Raw genomic sequence first — 16,745 nt, 5'->3', positions numbered from 1 at the left:
CTGAGGGGGTCACTGAGTGTTTGGGAGACCTGACGTGATGATAAGTCAGCTGTTCCTGCTTATGGCCACTGCCAAAATGAGATCCACCTCCCAAGGAAATCCCCAGGGGAAATGAGAGAAACCAGGGCTTTTCTGAGCTGTTATGTCCTGTGAGTGACAAGCAGGTCATTCTGATAGCTTGGCTTTCTTTGCACCCCTGAATGATGGCAGTGTATTACGTGTGCTACGTATATTCTGTAGTAAAGGTGTCACTCATAATGATGTTATATATTTCATAGCAAAGGCTTTAATGGCTACATGCAATTGCAAAAAAGTTTGCTCTTATTATGCGGCAAAATTTTGTGTTACTGAGGAAACTAAAAAATACATTTTTTCAAATTTTGGTGAGATGTGTTATTTTGAAATTTGCCTCAATTGCCTTTTTCCCTTAGTCTTTTGTTTCCTTAGGAAAAAGAATAAAATTGCCTCCTTAATCTGTAATTTAGCAGGACACATTGTTCATTATGAACTTGAATGTTCCTACTTATTTTAATGAGATTGAGTATACCTGCTATGGAAGATGTCAAATATGGCAAGATTTTGGATTTATACTTAATGGAAGCCATCTTTCATATTTGTGCTTTTGGTTTACAAATTGTATCTTTTCCTTTGGTTGGAGCAGTGTCTTCTCCAGCGGTTTTTGCTGAAATTGTGTGAATAGTGGGCAGAATAGTGGAGCACAGACTTCATACAGAAATGAAAATGAGCATTTAAACAGTGAGCAGTCTGTTTGGAGCAGGTGTGCTTGAGAGTTTGATAGAAACAGTTTTGGGGCATGGTGTCAGTGGCAGGGGAGGAGTGAAGGATTGCCACAGAATGTGGCAGAGAAAGGAGAAGGGGAATTTTCCTGGGAGCTGGAGGAGAACCACTGAGGCACGAAATAAGCAATTCCATAAGGGCTTCTGTAAAAGGGACATGCAGGTTTTTTTTTCGTGTGATGTCTTCAGGTTATATGGAGAGAATAGCTGACTTTTCAAATATGTGCATGCCTTTTACAGGTTCTCTGCTCTTAAGTGGGAATATATGGTAAGTAAAAGTTTACCAATTTAAAAATACTTTAAATGGCATTTCAGGGATCCTCAGGCAGAGTACAGCTGTTATTGTAGCCCTCAGATGTGTAAATCTTAACTTGGTTCTATGGAAATTGCTTTTTAGGTATGCTTCTTCCAGTTTTCAGGCCTTTGTTAAGCAGGGGCTGAGATTTCAGTTTGTAGTTTTGTTGCACAAAACACAGCCTAGACTGAGTTGTTAGTTCTCAAGTAGCTACTTGGGCTTTCCGTGGATCTGTAACTTATTTTTGTATAAAACTAGAAGCATAATGGCACAGGTGGTTTATAAGGGGATAGACGTCACAGTTGTTGGCTTTACTTTTTTTCTTGGTGCTGAGGGTTGACCCCGGCCAGATGCCAGGCACCACAAAAGCCACTCACACCTCTCTGCAGCTGGACAGAAGAGAGAAAACTTAACAAAGGGTTCATGGATTGGCATAAGAACCAGGGGAAGTCACCTGGGCACCTCTGCCACAGGCTGGGGGTGGCTCCCTGCATCCCCCCCTGGATCCCTACATCTCTCTCTGGATCTCTGCATCCCCTGTGGTCCCCAGGGGCTGCAGAGGAATCCCAGCTCTGCCCCTGGAGCACCTCCTGCCCCACTGCCCTTGGTGTCTCCAGCTTCTTTCCCTCACGTGTTCTCGGCTCCTCCTCCTCTCCTCTGGCTGGAATTAAAGCTGGCCCCAGCTTTGTTTTGATTTCTGCTTCGCTCTGCTGTCCCAGAGACATTCCCAGCATCTCTCACTGTGCCAGCTTGGCCAGCAGCAGCTCCATCCTCTGGGCCAGCAGGGACTGGCTCTGCTGGATGTGGTGGAGGCTTCCAGCAGCTTCTCACAGCAGCCACCTCTGTGCCCCAACACCAAAACCAGCCCGTGCAAACCAATACTCTTGGCAAGCATGAAAACCATGCCAAATTTCCATTTGATAAAGGTCATGTGAAGATTTTTTGCAGAATTTTCAGGTACACCTTTTGAGAGGGACGTTGCACAGAGGCAGTAACACACTACAGTTCCCAGGCAGGACACTGGAAGTTCCTGGGGTTTATGGCTGGAATACTTCATAGTTAGCTTCCAGGAGTGCCTGGGGCAGCGCTGCCAGGAGTGAAAACGGCAGCAGTGTGACGGCTGTGGTGGCCTCAGCGAGGTGAGGCAGGGTCACACCAGGTCTCTGCCAGTGTCCCCATTCCAGCTGGTGCTGCTGGGCCCTTTGATGGCAGACCCAGGGGAGTTACTGCATCCCCTTGTTTGATGTGCAGTGCCAAGAGTTGGCTGAAAAACTTGATTTCCTGTTCTCCTGGAGGAGCAGTTTGTTCTGGTTGGGTGAAGTGTAGTTTTCACTGCTGACGATGGAGCATCATGTGTTTGTACACAAAATTTTTAAGTGCAGCAATAGTGAAATGTCAGGAGCAAGTATTATTATGTATACATAAAGAAATGCTAAGCACCATCAAATCATTACTGTACATCTCTGTGAAATTACTTGAATGATTGGTGTCATGTCAGTGTCTGTGGCAATCAAGAGAAATTAGATGAGAGAAAAGGTTCCACTTATTTTGTTGAAGCTGTGTTAATTCTTTAATTTTTTCCCCTGTGTAGATCTCCCTCAACTGAGTAAAATGAGAAATATTTTTATAAAGCATTGCAGAATAGCAGAGATGAACTGAAACCTGCAGAGCCTGAAATTCTTGAGGAGACATTGAACTCTTTCTGCTCTTTCCTGTGCTTGAGAAGAGTGGATCATGTCCTGTCTAGCAGAATTACTATGCTATGTGTCATAATAGAATAAAATACTGTGTTCTGACCTCAACAAAGGACCTGAACCCAAGGTTCTGTATTATTTTCCAACTGTGTTATTTCCCATGAATTCTGCAAGGTTGTGAAGTTGTTACACAGGAAAATCTATTAAGGCCCCACAACCTTAGTCATTGTAAATAACTTTTTATTCTTTTTAAAGTAGGCTGGATTGTCCATATTCCCAGTGTTCTTCTGAAATCTTACATGTGTTTTTCTAGTAGAATGTTGAGATTACTAAAGAGGGAGTGAACATGTTGGATATTTTGAGAAGTCAGAGATTGCTTGTCTGTAGCAGTTGGGAATTTGCTGAACAATTGCCATGCTGTTGCCCCACAAATGAGAGCTGATCTGACAGGTATTTTCTGCTTTCTTACATCCTCAGACCATGGTTTCTGAATTGTCTTAGCTTTCTATGTGGTATCTTCAAGTCATTAAATATTAAACCCTACAAGTCTTGTTTCTCCATTTATAGAGAGGAGGTAAAAGCTCTTAGTAGTCTTTTTTTTTTATGTTTCTAAAATATTCTGAATATATAAAATGCTTCTCAGGTACTATGTTGAAATATTTTCTCTTAAGCAAGGCAACTTGGTTTAGTCAGATTTTAACCTTCTAAATGATTTTAACCTTCTAAAATTATTACAGGGACCCTGTGTAGTCCTAGCAGCTTTCCAAGGTGTCAGCACTGGTGAAAATCCCTGTTCAGTCTTGCTCTGGGATGTTTTGATGTGCTCTCTCATCTCAGGCTTGTCACAACTATGAGCTTGGCTGTTTGTCTTGGTGTTTATGGATGTTCCCTTGTTTACCTTGCCTGCTTTGCCCACTAAGCACTGGTTTTGCAAGATATTAAGATAGAAGGGGTAATAGATTTTCACACTAGGTAAGTATGTCCTAGAACATAAATCCTTTTATGACCAAAGAAAACATTGGAAGACTGAGAAAGACAGTGGCACAAATTCTGCATACCTAGGTAGAGCAGAAGGCATGTGATTGTAGGAAATAAAGGATTTTAACATAGTTTATTATTTAACCATTCATTATTTATTATTTATTTGAGATTTTTCTGGAAAGTGGATTCACAGATCACTTAAATAAAAACCTGAAGTCAAAAGGAAGATGAGGGGAAATTAATATTTTGAGAAATCCTGTGTATGACAGGCAGTTTTAATTTGAATATAGGCAAAAAGAAGGGTAAACTTCTTTAAGTTTAAGGAGAGTTTCCTTATCTTCTAACAAATGTTCTGAACTCTTGGTAAAATATTTTATTTCAAATAAATGCATCATGCTTATAATCTAATAGGTTAGTCCTTTTCATCACTATCATCATTACTATCTGACCAAAAAAAGAGTTGATATTTGTGTTTGCTTTCATAAGGTGGTAAATCTTTCATTGCTATGCACTTGGCTTGATTAATTGAAGTGTATGAGATAGCCAAGATGCTTAAAACTGTGTCTTCTGTTCCGCAGAGAAACAGGAATTCAGAGAGCTGGCCTGAACCTTGCAATACATTATATTTATATTTTATATATAAATAATTATAATAGGACATATAATATATTTTATATGTATTACATATATAATATATATGTTTGCGTATATATAGTCATTATAACCTCATAAAAAGCATCTGGTTTTAGTGAGAGTTTGTAATCACCAGGATGCCTGTATCCACCACTGTTACACACAAGGCACTGCATAACAAACATATTATATACACAGAAGCTGTAACTCCACACAGCTGAATGACTGACATCAAATGTCAACCTAATCATTTTTCAATTTTTTTTTTTATTTGCAAGCTCCAGAATTTTTTCCAGTTGAAGCATCTCTCTACCAAAGAGTAAATTTCTACTTACTCAAAATTTACTTTTTTTTTAATTAACCTTTCAGAAGTTTGGCAGATCACAAATCAAAAGCTGTCACAAGCATCTTAGCTATCCACATATTTAGGACTTGTTTAAAGAAATATAAGAAAATGTCTAGCAATAATTAAATAGTGTTCAGAGTAGTTTTTCAGATGGCTTGGTAGAGCACTACTTCAGAGGCACTGACATGGATTACTGTCTGCTGGGGAAGTGGACAATGGCAATTTGTAGTTTTAGCCAGGTCTCATTTATTTTCATCTCCCACATATGGAATTTTAATGTTCATTCATTTGCATGAGTCATGAAGGTAGAAACACTGCCCAGTTGGAAAAAGTAGTATGCATTTTCAAGGAAATTCTCCTCATTATATTGGGGAGGAAATACAATCTCTAAACTATATAACTATGTAGCTTAAATTGGTTTAAGTGTCTGAAGTGGGTCATTGTACTTTTCAGGAGCTGTCAGTTCTTGTTATGTTGAATAGCTGTGTTCGGTTATGGGCTGGACAGCAATCAATTCCAAATTGCACGTGCCATCATGATATCCCTGGTGGAAATTGTCCATTCACACTGTTTCCCAGGTTCTGTGCTCTGCTTACTGGGTGGATTTGTTCTGCTCTAATGAGTAGAGCCTTGTGTAGCTGAGTGTTCTTCCATGTGGTTGGATTCCTAAGTGTCTTCCTTTTAATGGAGTTTTTCTCTCCACATGGAGGCAGTGGCTTCCTGGTGTGGGCAGAAATGTGTTCTGTTTTGCAGGTACTGCTTAAAAATGCAGCAACATGTTGATTAATCTTTCTAAGTCTGTCAAATCCATTCAGATTTTGAGAGACAGATAAAATAAATTGTGTAATGGTAAGCCACCTTATATATAGGCAAACCCCAGAAGTCTGAGATTAGACACCCAAGAGAGCTTTGGAAACGTCAGAGGTGATGGAATCACAGGGTAGCCTGAGCTGGGGCAGACCCATCAGGGTCAGTGAGTCTAGCTCCTGGCAGGACACCCCAGGAATTCCATCCTGTGCCTGAGAGCATTGTCCCAGCACTCACTGAGCTCTGTGTGCCCAAGGTGTGTTCTCTCATCCCTTGCCGTTCCTCTTTTCCTTGTCAGCCTGGCAATATTAAGGAACAACCACTTTAAATCCAAGGAAGAGCAGTAAGCACAAAAGTGCATGTTAAACTGATCTCTGCAGTGATCAGGTGCCTAAATCCAAAATGCACTAAGGGTTTTACCTGCTTGTGATTCAGTGCACCTCATTCTCCCAGTTATTTTTAAAATGACAAGTGCTGCTGAAAAGGTGTTTGGTTCCGTGGCAGGAACTTGGAATTGTTTTCCTGCTGGGTAAATACTGACCACAAGGTAGTGCACTCTTGTTCCATTTTGTCTGTTTCTCTTGGTCCAAGATATATTCTTTCTTTTCTGCACCTTGGCCTTGCTTTACTGAGGGCCCTGCTGAGCAGGGCAGGTACTTCAGTAGTCAGGACATTCCTGCTGAAGGTGTCCTCTTGAGTTCCTTACACTGAAAACAATTAAATTTTAGTCAGTTTTCCCTTTCTTTGAGATAAAGCAGGAAGAGAGTAAAGAGTTAAAGCTGAAGTAGCCACTGAGGGGTGTTCAGGACCGGTTTTCAATGTTGACATAGGAAAAGACATATACCATTCCTTTGGGAGTAGCCCTATTGCTTCTGATACAAGTTGGGTGCTGTTATCTAATTCCTGCTGTGCAGGGGAGGAGAGAGGGCATTGTTACAACTAAACTTGGGGCTATTCCTTTGTTCCTTTCTTACAGGAAGCAGCTTCGGCCTCTCCTGGGGCGGTTCAGCCAGTCAGAGGCTTTGTTAATCTCATCTGGGGTTGAGCCAGGGACCCTGGACGGTGTTCTCCTGGATGCTGGCTGTTCTTCCATGCAGTTAGACACACCTGAAAGAGGCTTTTCCCTGCAGAAGGATGGGCCCTTGGACATGAGGATGGATCATGACAGGTACATTGTAGTAGAGCATTTCTTGTTGAACCTCAAAAACTGTCTGCTCTGCAACCCCTGTGCGTTTCCTTTCCTCTTAAAATGGAGAATTCTTATCCTCAACCACATCTGGTACTGCACGAGTATCCTGCCTTTCTTTTACCAAAGAGCTTTTTTCTGTCTCGGTGCTCAGCCCTGGTTATTGTCTTTGCCTTCTTGGAAATGAGAGGAAGGTTCCTGTGGTGAATGATGAAAGCAGTAATGTTTTATTAGCTGCACCTTTAAAGGTAACATTTTTGGACTGTGTGGTGCACAGTTACAGGAACATTTCTCTTTCAGAAGCCTGTTATTTCCACAGTTTCTCTGCCTGTACTTGATCTGCAGGCACACAACTTCTTGCTGCAGTCCCTTTCCTTTTCTGCCACATTTGCTAATTGTGGAAACTTCACTTGAGCAGGTCCAGTTGGTCCCTCAGGAAAGGAGCAGCATCCCTCTCTTCTGCAGTGACCATCTGATCCAGTTGCTTCTCTGTGAAAGGAACATAATAAAAATAAATTTATTAAATCCTATTCATTATATCTGCTAGCTTATATCAGATGGCTACACTGCTTTTAACATGCTAGTGTGACGTTGTCTTCCATGCCTATGTGTTTGTTGCAAATTATGCTTTGCAAAATGATAAGCTTCCTTTCTCTTTGTGTAGGAGGCACATCAGGCTTACTTAATTGTTAAATTAATGGTTACTGAGTAAATCACCTGCATTTGAATTTGGATTGGTGTTCAGTACTTTCAAGAGCATGAAAATCAGTAGTGGAGTGACAGCTTCCACTTAGGCAGCGTTTTTCATCTTCAGACAACCTGATGTATTTCTGCAGCACTTTGCTTTTTGCATGAGCAACCAAAGATGTGTCTTGTCTGGGTGATGGCTGTAATGGCATGACACACCACAAGACAAAGAATGGCACTTTTTCCTTGGTGTTCTGATGAACGTGGTGTCTTAAGAAATGCCATTTGTTCTGTCATTGCCCACAAGAGCCAATGGGAAGGCTCAGTTTCTAAGGAATTAGCTTACCATATTAATGTTAAGTCTCAACACAGCAAATTTCATGATACTTGCTTTTGCTGGTCTTGTGTAAAATGCTCCCGTGGTTCTCCTAGGACTCAGCCCTCAGATTTCAGGAGTCTGAACTCCAGGCTTGCGTGTGAGTTGGATGCATCATGAGAAAACAAACACAGAGCAGGAGCATAAGAACAAAGGGTACCTGAGGCATGACAAAAGCCTTACACTGTGGTTGTTGCTATGATACTACATGCCTCTAAGTTTTTTTATCTTTTGTAAGATACTGCAGGAGAATAAAAAATGCCTGAAAGCGAAGAAGAGAATTTAGAAGAGAATTTATTAGGTAGTTTGTATGTTTTCTCTGATTAGTAAACCCACAGGTGATGTTCATAAAATACCCTGAACTATTTCAGTGGCCTAGTGACAGAGATGTAGATGCATAGATTGAAGGCTTACACTGTTTAAGTTGTAATAAGTCCTGTAGTTTATATGACTATGCCATTTCTATTATCTCAGGAGAGTATTTCCATATAGATTCTTATGCCTTTTAGTGAAACGTCATGTTTAATGATCTTCACTAGCAATTGTTTTCATAGCAGGAGGTGTGAAAGAAAAGATCCTTGAAATCAGTTCTGGCTAGAAAACAACATGTGATGCAAGGTGGCTAAAATGAACCTGTAAGGGGCACGTTTATATTCTAAATCTGGCTAAAGAGAAAGGTCACGCATAATTTCCATCCTACCAAGATACTGGAATATATTTATTCTTAATTTAACATTACGTTTCACTAAAAGGCATAAGAATCTATATTTAACAGAAATGAGGTAACAGAAATGACCTAGTCATATAAACTCCAGGACATACTACAATTTAAACAGTGTAAACCTTCAACCTGTGTATCTACATCTTTGTCACTGGGCTACTGAAATGGTTCAAGGTATTTTATGAACATCATCTATGGGTTTACAGAGAAAACATACAAGCTACCTAATAAATTCTTCATCCTAAACTATTAAGCATCGTTTATAACAACACTTGAAAGTTAAAACTGTTCTAATTGAAGTCAGGGAACAAGCTCCACTTAGACCAGTGAGAAAAGGGGATTTAAAAGGCACAAGCATAGTTTATAACAACATTTGGAAGTTAAAACTGTTCTAACTGAAGTTAGGGAGCAAACTCCCCCTAAGACCAGCGAGAAAAGGGGATGTAAAAGGCGCGAGCTCTTTCCACAGCGCTGCCACCTCCAATCCGCACACCTTGCAGGCAGTGTGCAGTGTGTGCCTGTGGCTCCGTGGAAGCTCACCTCTGGTGGGATGGCAGCTGATGTCAGAGCACTAATTGGGCTAATTGGCTGCTCTGTGTGTAGGTGCCCTGCCATGGCCACGGCTGCCGATGTGGTGAACGCCCTGGAGCAGCGGGCGCTGGCGTCGGTGCTCAGCGCGTACGGCGAGGAGAGGCACGCCAGGAGAATCGCCTCTGCCATTGTGCAGGCACGCAGCATCTACCCCATCACCAGGACCAGGCAGCTGGCAAGCATCGTGGCAGGTACCCTCATTAATTCTGCACAGGAGGAAAGGAAATATTAATCCCCGCCAAGTCCCAGAGGGATCTATTTGTACTTGGAGTGGTGCAGGATCTAATCCTGCCCCTTCTGCTGTGATCTCAGCTCTCTTCTTTTTTTTTCCTTTTTTTTTTTTGTATTGTAGTTTGACAATTAGTTCAATAATAGATTTAACGTGAAGTGGTTTATCATTTCATCGACCAAAGAGTGACAGCAGCCTTGGGTATTCTTTATCCTAGCTATTGATCCTTTCAAATATCAGATATGTCATATCTGTCTTAGTTTAAATTTCTGTGTTTTAATATTTTAAAGGGAGGTACCATGGCAGTTTCCATGAATAGCCCCAAGTTTAATTTTCAGATATTTTCTGTCTTTTTAAAGAATCAGAAAGCACAAAGCAATATGGCTTGCTTCACTTTGTGCATGCTGTGACTAGACGAGCCTGAAGAGACTATTGAAACACTTCACCTTCCTTGCTCCTCACTGTAAACAGCTTGAAGAAAATCCAGTTAGGCAGGAGCAGTGCCTGCATCAAGAACCTTTACGTTTGTTTACTCAAGTAAAAATCTTTGTAAGACACAAATCCTGTACATTAACATAATATGTAGCATCAAGATGTTTTTATTTTTTAAACCAAATGATGAAAATCACTGCATCTTGTCACAAATAAGTCTAAACTGCTGACTTTGAATACAGACCTTTAAAATTCTAATCCAAGTTTAACATTTTCCTGAGAACAGTGTAAAGTATTTTATTGGTATCCTGAAGAGTATTAAAAATTTCATAGCATTCTTAAAAATTTGCATTACTTAAACTGGAGGTCTAAGGCACTTAAATTTAACGATGGAGAAATTAAAAAGTCTGGATTTGTAGAAGCCAGGATACTTTACCAAAATGCCCAGTCAATCAAGGCTCAAAGTTAAACTGATGTGATAAAAGGACCTAAAGATACTGCTTGCTGTTGTAGGCCCTTGCTGTAAATATAATGAATATAACCAATCTTAAAAAGAAAAAAATAATCAAAGAGATAAAGCACTACTAGGCTTTTATCAACCTTACATTTTTAATATCATCATTAGCAACATCCTGAAATAAGAATTTTGAGCTTTGCCGTATATATTCCATGCTTTTTGAAAAAGTGTTGATCGAGACAGTGTACTACTCCTGAGCTGGAAGGAACTGTGTTAAAGATACATTACAGACAAGCAACTCAGTAATTCTGAAATAATTTTGTGCCATAGCTGAAGGTAAGGGAATGAAAATACAGGTGTATGCAAGACAGCAGTTGGAGCTCCCTTCATGTTTCATGTGCTGCATGTGAGTCAGCAGTTGATGTTCCCTTGCTGTGACCATGAGGATTTTTTTGTCCTCACTTAAATTCCCTGTTACATTTGAAGAGCTCCTTGATCCACAAGTCAGGTATGCATCAGGTAGTGTACATGCCAAAAACGCATGTACAGTCCAGCACACATCTGCCAAGGCATTAAATGTGCATGTTTGGTGTGCTTTTTTGGGAGTACCCAAGTAATTGTACCAATTTTAGAGCTGTTACACTGATCCCTGTTTGCGTCAAACTTCCTCCAGTTTTAATTTGGTTCATCCACTAAGGAAGAACTCTGGTGGATGCTACCAGTTTTTAAGCTGATTAAGAAAATGTTAAGGAAATTTTTCATAGTTGTGATAAATTTTGATTCATTTATCATCTGTATTTAACACATATTCTTACATGAAATTATATTGATGAAGTTACTAGGATAAGCCAGAGCTACAGTGCCAGAGACCACAGCTACAGGAACCTCTTGATGGCACAGCCCAAAAAAACACTGACTAATTCAGGACTTGACCAGAGTAAGATTTATGACCTATTAGTTAAATGTTATGTCCTTTAAAAAATAAAATATTAATTAGAATAACTAATTCTGGCGTTTTAGATTTTGCAGATTCTCTGCAAGCCTGATTACCTTCCAGAGCAGGGTCATCATTTTTGCCTGGTATGGGAACCAGAACACAAGCAATACAATCCAGCCAATGAAGCTGGGTGTCAGCATCTGAGAATCTGTGCAGTGCTTGTATTTCTTTCTCCTCTTATTGATTACTGTGGCTTCAGATGCTCCAGAGCTGCCAAGTTTTATCTTAAGGTCCAGCTGATCATCAGAATCACAGTGAATCTGGGCTTGGACTAAACTGAGCTTGGAAAATTTAATTTCTTTTGATAGAATGCTGGATTTATGGTCTTTCCTGCTACCCCACAAAAGGTTAGAACATGTGTAGCGGTTCCTAATCCATTGGGAGATAAAAGTGAAGGATGTAGTTTAAAAAAAAACCCAAGGAAACAAAATAGCATTAAAAATTTTGTCTTTCTCTTTGCTTTTATAAATATTATCCAAAAGGCTTCTGATCAGTTTAAGTAAGACCTCTAGGAGCTGTGGAATCTGCAGTAGGAGGAGTTTGGGGAACAGCATCTTTTCCTGCAGCACAGTGGAACTCTTCTCACTGTTTATAGTTTTCACAGAGCTGTTTGCAGCCGTGAGTGCTCTGTAAATAAATACTGAAAATCAGTAGTTCTCTGCTGAAGGGTTGTGAATAGGTGTGTGAAAGTTGATTAAGAAGCACTTCCTGATGCCTTTTGTTGTACCTCACTGAGTAGTTTGGAAACACTAGGTCTGACTGCACATGCAGGAAAACTCATTAAAAATGGTGAAATTTTTAGAATTCAATTTTCATATGCTTTTCCTGTGCAGCTAATGGTCTATTTTGATTTATTTTCAGGGGGCAATATACCTTTTTATCTATTAATTTTTGTTCAAAATTTATTTTTTCTGAGCATTATTTAGGTACATAATCTATTAACAGACAATTTTGAGATCATGTGATCAACTGGCCTTAACCTGAAAGGAGGTGATGATGACATGTTAAAGAAATTTTCAAAGTTTAAAGAGAACTTGAATCGGTGAAGTCAATTTCATTCAGACTGGCTCACTTTTATAGGCTTTAATTATCAGTTTGGAATTTGTAATGTTGCCTGCATTACAGACGGGTGAGAACTAACACTGTGCTGAGGGAGCCTAGACAAAAGGACATTGTCTGCATCACAGAACCTTGTTAAATGCAGTGCTAATTGATCAGACGAGTTCCTGCCAACAGGTGCACGCTCTGAATTCCTTCTTACACTCTCCCACACTCTGGGGACTTGGACAGTTCCTATTGACAGGCACAGCACACTGCTAATTTCATTCACAAGCTTTTGAAATTTCAATACGTTTCAACATGAGAACCTGTTAGATTTTTTTTTTAAGTGTAAGTATCATCAGGGCATCCTAAAACTAAAAATGGTTCTTTCTCTCATTGGGATTCCAAACCAGTCATCTAGCCAGAAGTGTGATGTTTTTATGAATGAAATTCACTTTACAAGCTTTTCCTTTTTTTAATGTTTTTGTGCATTGAACAGCCAGTTACCAAGAAGGATTTTCTTTAAGTGTTTTGGTAACTGGAGAGGCCTGGGTGAGAAGTGACGTGCCTGAGCAGAAAGCACAAATAGATTTTGATTTACCTGAACTAGAGGAGTCAGAATGATAGGGGAATTTTTCACCCATGGAACATGGACCAGAATCTATTACCTTGGCTAAAAAGCTGAAGGCCAGTGTGACAGAAATTACATTTTAGATACAATAATAATCAGATTAGAATAACCAGAGATTACATTTATAAATTAATCCCAGTCTTTGACAGTAGACCAGTAAGTCTTAGAATATGTAAGCAGTTGGATTTTGGTTTTAGTCTGGGAGGGTTTGCTTGCATAAAACTGCAAAGTGGCTGCATTTCTTTACCAATTTTCTGAATATTAGTATCCTGTGCTTTATTATAGGAGCTGCAGTGCTCTTTGTGTGTGTTCAACTGAGGCCTGTAAGGTTGTGTTAGACTTACAGAATATATCTGGGCTTTGATTAATTTTTCTTCAGTGTGTGGTAAATTATTCATAGTAATAAATTAATGTCAGAGTTAATTGTCATAGAAGGTTATTGTAGGAGGAAACTGCACTCAGCAGCCACGGCAGGATAAGTGGAAGAACCTTCCAAAGACCTGTGAGTGTCCTAATTGTGCTAAAAGCCTCAGTGTCATTGTTCTTTTATTTATCTAATCAGTATTGCAGTTGTAAAATGTGTTGATGAGCAGACCGATGAAAACCTGCCCAGATATTGGCATACTATGTCCATTTACATTTTTACAAAGCCTTTTGAAGTTGAATTTAGATGGATAGGATGGTTTGGGTTGGAAGGGGCCTTAAAGCCCATCCATTTCCACCTGCCCTGCCATGAGCAGGGACATGTTCCTCTAGGCCAGGTTCCTCAAAGCCTTGTCCAGCCTGGCCTTGGACATTTGCAGGAATGGGGAATCTACAGAGAAACCTGTTCCAGTGCCTCCCCCTCCACAAAGCAAATAATTTCTTCTGATCTGATTCCTTCCATAGTTCTGAGCACCTACCAGTGCTGGTGGCTGTCACTTAACCTTTAAACAAAGTTGTGTTTATTTTGCCTAGCGTGATGTTCCTTTCTGCTGTGCACTGAGAGCCTGAGCTCTCATCGCACACAGCTGGCACTCAGTGGCTGTTCCAAGAGCTCCACTTTCAAAAACTCCTTCATAGGTGTGCAAAGAGACATTGAAACAGAGGCCCTGCCAACAGGGACAAGCTTGGTATTGGTTTCTTGGGATTCCTCATGCTCTGTGGTTTTTAGCTCTCCTTTTAATTGAGGTCTCTCACCAAAACAAGGTTTGTGATTTCTACAATGAGAGTATGCATTCTTTTTATGATTGGTGGCCAACACAGAAGGTTATGTTCTCAAGGACAGAATTACATTGACTAGCTAGTATAGCTTTTTCTGGAGTTTGTAAGTGATGGAGAAGCCTCACTCCTGCGGGCTGCATCTGTTTACTGGTTGGTGAGAGAGCTTCAGGCCACAAATTCACATGCACTCGTTGATTGGGAGAAGTCAATGCTGGTGCCACTTTCTGTCTTGAAGGATTCAGACTATAAGGATTGGAAGTAGCCACACCTCCAGTGGGGTCTCTTCAGTGAATTTAGGAGCTGTTAGCTTTGGAGATCAGAGGAGGAAGGTAGGTAGGAAAATCAATTATGCAGAAACATATCGTAGAGACATAGCATATTTGATAACAGTTTTATTAATAATACTTGACTTTTAAAATCCCATCATTTTCCTCTGTCTTTACTGAGCACTGAGATTGCTTTTGTGTTGTGATATGCTTTGTGAACACTTAGGCTTTCTGACATAAGTAAAGTCTTATCTTTAAAACTCTCAAGAATTACACTAATAAATTCTTCTGTGTGAGCATATTATGGGTGGTGATATATATTAATTTTTTTCAATCACCTGTGGAAATTTGAATTTAGACAACTAGTTTCAGAAGTACAGTATTCCCCTTTTTCACTTCACTATGTAGAATATTAGTTACTTGATTGTGAGCTGCATTTACTTCAAACTCTTTGCTTCATTGTCTTGTAGCTTAGCACTGACATGAAATTAGGGCATTCTAATGCATACATACCAATTGTATTGCCTCTTGTTTAGAAAAATAACTGTCCACTTATGTGCTAACATGATTTATTCAATTTATCTTTACCAGACTCCTGTGGTCACTTAGGTAATAGATTGTAAATTTACTCGGGTTTTAGAGATCTTACAGGATTCTTGCACTTTAGTCCCTCTGATCCATCAATCAGGATTCTCCAGCTTTTTGTTCTGTACCCGTGTAATGAAAGTTCAAGCTTAAAATACATTAAATATTGATACATTAAAATTTCTGTCAAAATTTTAATCTCTGCAAAAACTTGTTTGACTCATAAGAATTTTGGGGAAAGGAAGAGGGAGTTGTGTGCATCTAATAAAAAAATACTTAATCTGGTGATTTCAGGTCTGACAAACCTTGACACATTCTGCTGTGTAGGCACATGAAAACACAGCAGCGTCAGCTGCATTTTCTAAATTTCTCAAGGGATTTTTGTGAACATTTGAAGAAGCACAGGCATAGTGTTCAACAATTGCTATTCCCAAACAAGGATGCCTCTTTTAACCTTCAGGCAATTCATTGAAAGATAGTTATTACCAGGTAGACATTGTCTTCAGTTATCTGTGCCTGTAAAGAAATGCAGTTATCTGGAAGCCACAGGTAAGGTTGTGTCCACCATAAATGATTTTTTTTTCCTTAAAAGCGTTACACAATTACAAATTCCAAAACTGACATCGATTACACTGAGCTGTAAGGTGGGACTTGTCTGTCCCTTATCTTTTTTTCTTTATCTGGATTTCAGCCATTATTTTTTAGTTTAAATTGGTGATGCTTTTGGAGAAGGAACTTGTCCAAAAGATTCTAGGGAAAAAAACCCAACCACAAAGCATCTTAGTTTAGTAGGCATTACGTTCAGAGATGCGAATTCAAAACATAAAATAAAGATGCATTACAAAGAAGGAAGCTCACTACTCAAGGTTCAGTTTTGACTGTGCTTTCCTTTAAAGTCACCTTGCATGAGTGGATGTCGGGATGTAGGAATATGAAGTTATTAACTTGCATCTTTTGAAATGTGTGGCAGGTGCTTTTCCAGCGTCAGCGCTCTACGCACGGAAGGACTTGCTTCAGAGACCTGTGCATGTTGCCACTAAAACTTTCCAAGGCCTGAGAATATTTGTGAATGATGAGCTCCATGAACTCCTGATAGGGCTGAAGACAGCTGAGAAGTTCCTGAGGCCTGGAGGTCGCCTCGTGGCCCTGTCCTTTCATTCCCTGGAAGATCGAATCATCAAACGCTTCCTTCATGGCATTGATGTGACAGAGAAGTACAACCTTGGCTCCAAGCAGAAGATCAGACAGGCTCTGAAAAATGCCTCCAAAGGAGAGGATGCACAAAGATCTCCCTGTGGAAAATCCAACTCAAAGTGGATTTCTATACAGAAAAAAGTTCTCACACCACAGGCCAAGGATATTCAAACAAACCCAAGAGGAAGATCGGCCAAGCTAAGAGCTGCTATTAAACTCTAAACCAAAATGTATGATTACATGATTGTATCATTTCCTGAAATTCTGTTTTCCAGAATGCTAACTGGACAGATATTGTCAAACTGAAAAAATAAAATGAAGGCTGTGAGAAAATGTTTCTTTATTACCTTTGTGCTTCTTTTTTTGGTGAGGAAGTAGTATGGAGCGTGAAAATGTAAACTAAATGCCTATTAGTGGGTGTCACTAATTATATCAAAAATACATGTTTTTTTAAAAGATCATCAAACACCAAGTTTATAAAAATTGCAGGTTTGATGTATTTGTAGTATTCCCTTTAGATTAATTTCAAAATCCTGACATTAACAGTCTAAATTCAGTAGCTAATTGAGACATATTTTTATGGGGGTGGATTTCAC

At 39.7% G+C, this 16,745-nt stretch overlaps 1 protein-coding gene across 1 annotated transcript in view; it reads left to right on the top strand.

The window, feature by feature from the left end:
- METTL15 (methyltransferase like 15) overlaps positions 1–16,482 on the top strand; it is a 74,408-nt gene extending 57,926 nt beyond the window's left edge. The window contains exons 4-6 of the mRNA XM_041412862.1: positions 6,530–6,721; positions 9,127–9,305; positions 15,926–16,482. Coding sequence (XP_041268796.1) covers positions 6,530–6,721; positions 9,127–9,305; positions 15,926–16,371 — 817 coding nt within the window. The 3' untranslated portion in view covers positions 16,372–16,482. The remainder of the gene's footprint in view (positions 1–6,529; positions 6,722–9,126; positions 9,306–15,925) is intronic.
- Positions 16,483–16,745: the final 263 nt, after the last annotated feature.

Source organism: Onychostruthus taczanowskii, unplaced genomic scaffold (assembly GCF_017590055.1).
Source record: "Onychostruthus taczanowskii isolate IOZ18803 unplaced genomic scaffold, ASM1759005v1 scaffold101, whole genome shotgun sequence".
NCBI classification, from domain to species: Eukaryota; Metazoa; Chordata; class Aves; order Passeriformes; family Passeridae; genus Onychostruthus; species Onychostruthus taczanowskii.
This window is presented reverse-complemented; position numbering and strand designations above follow the sequence as displayed.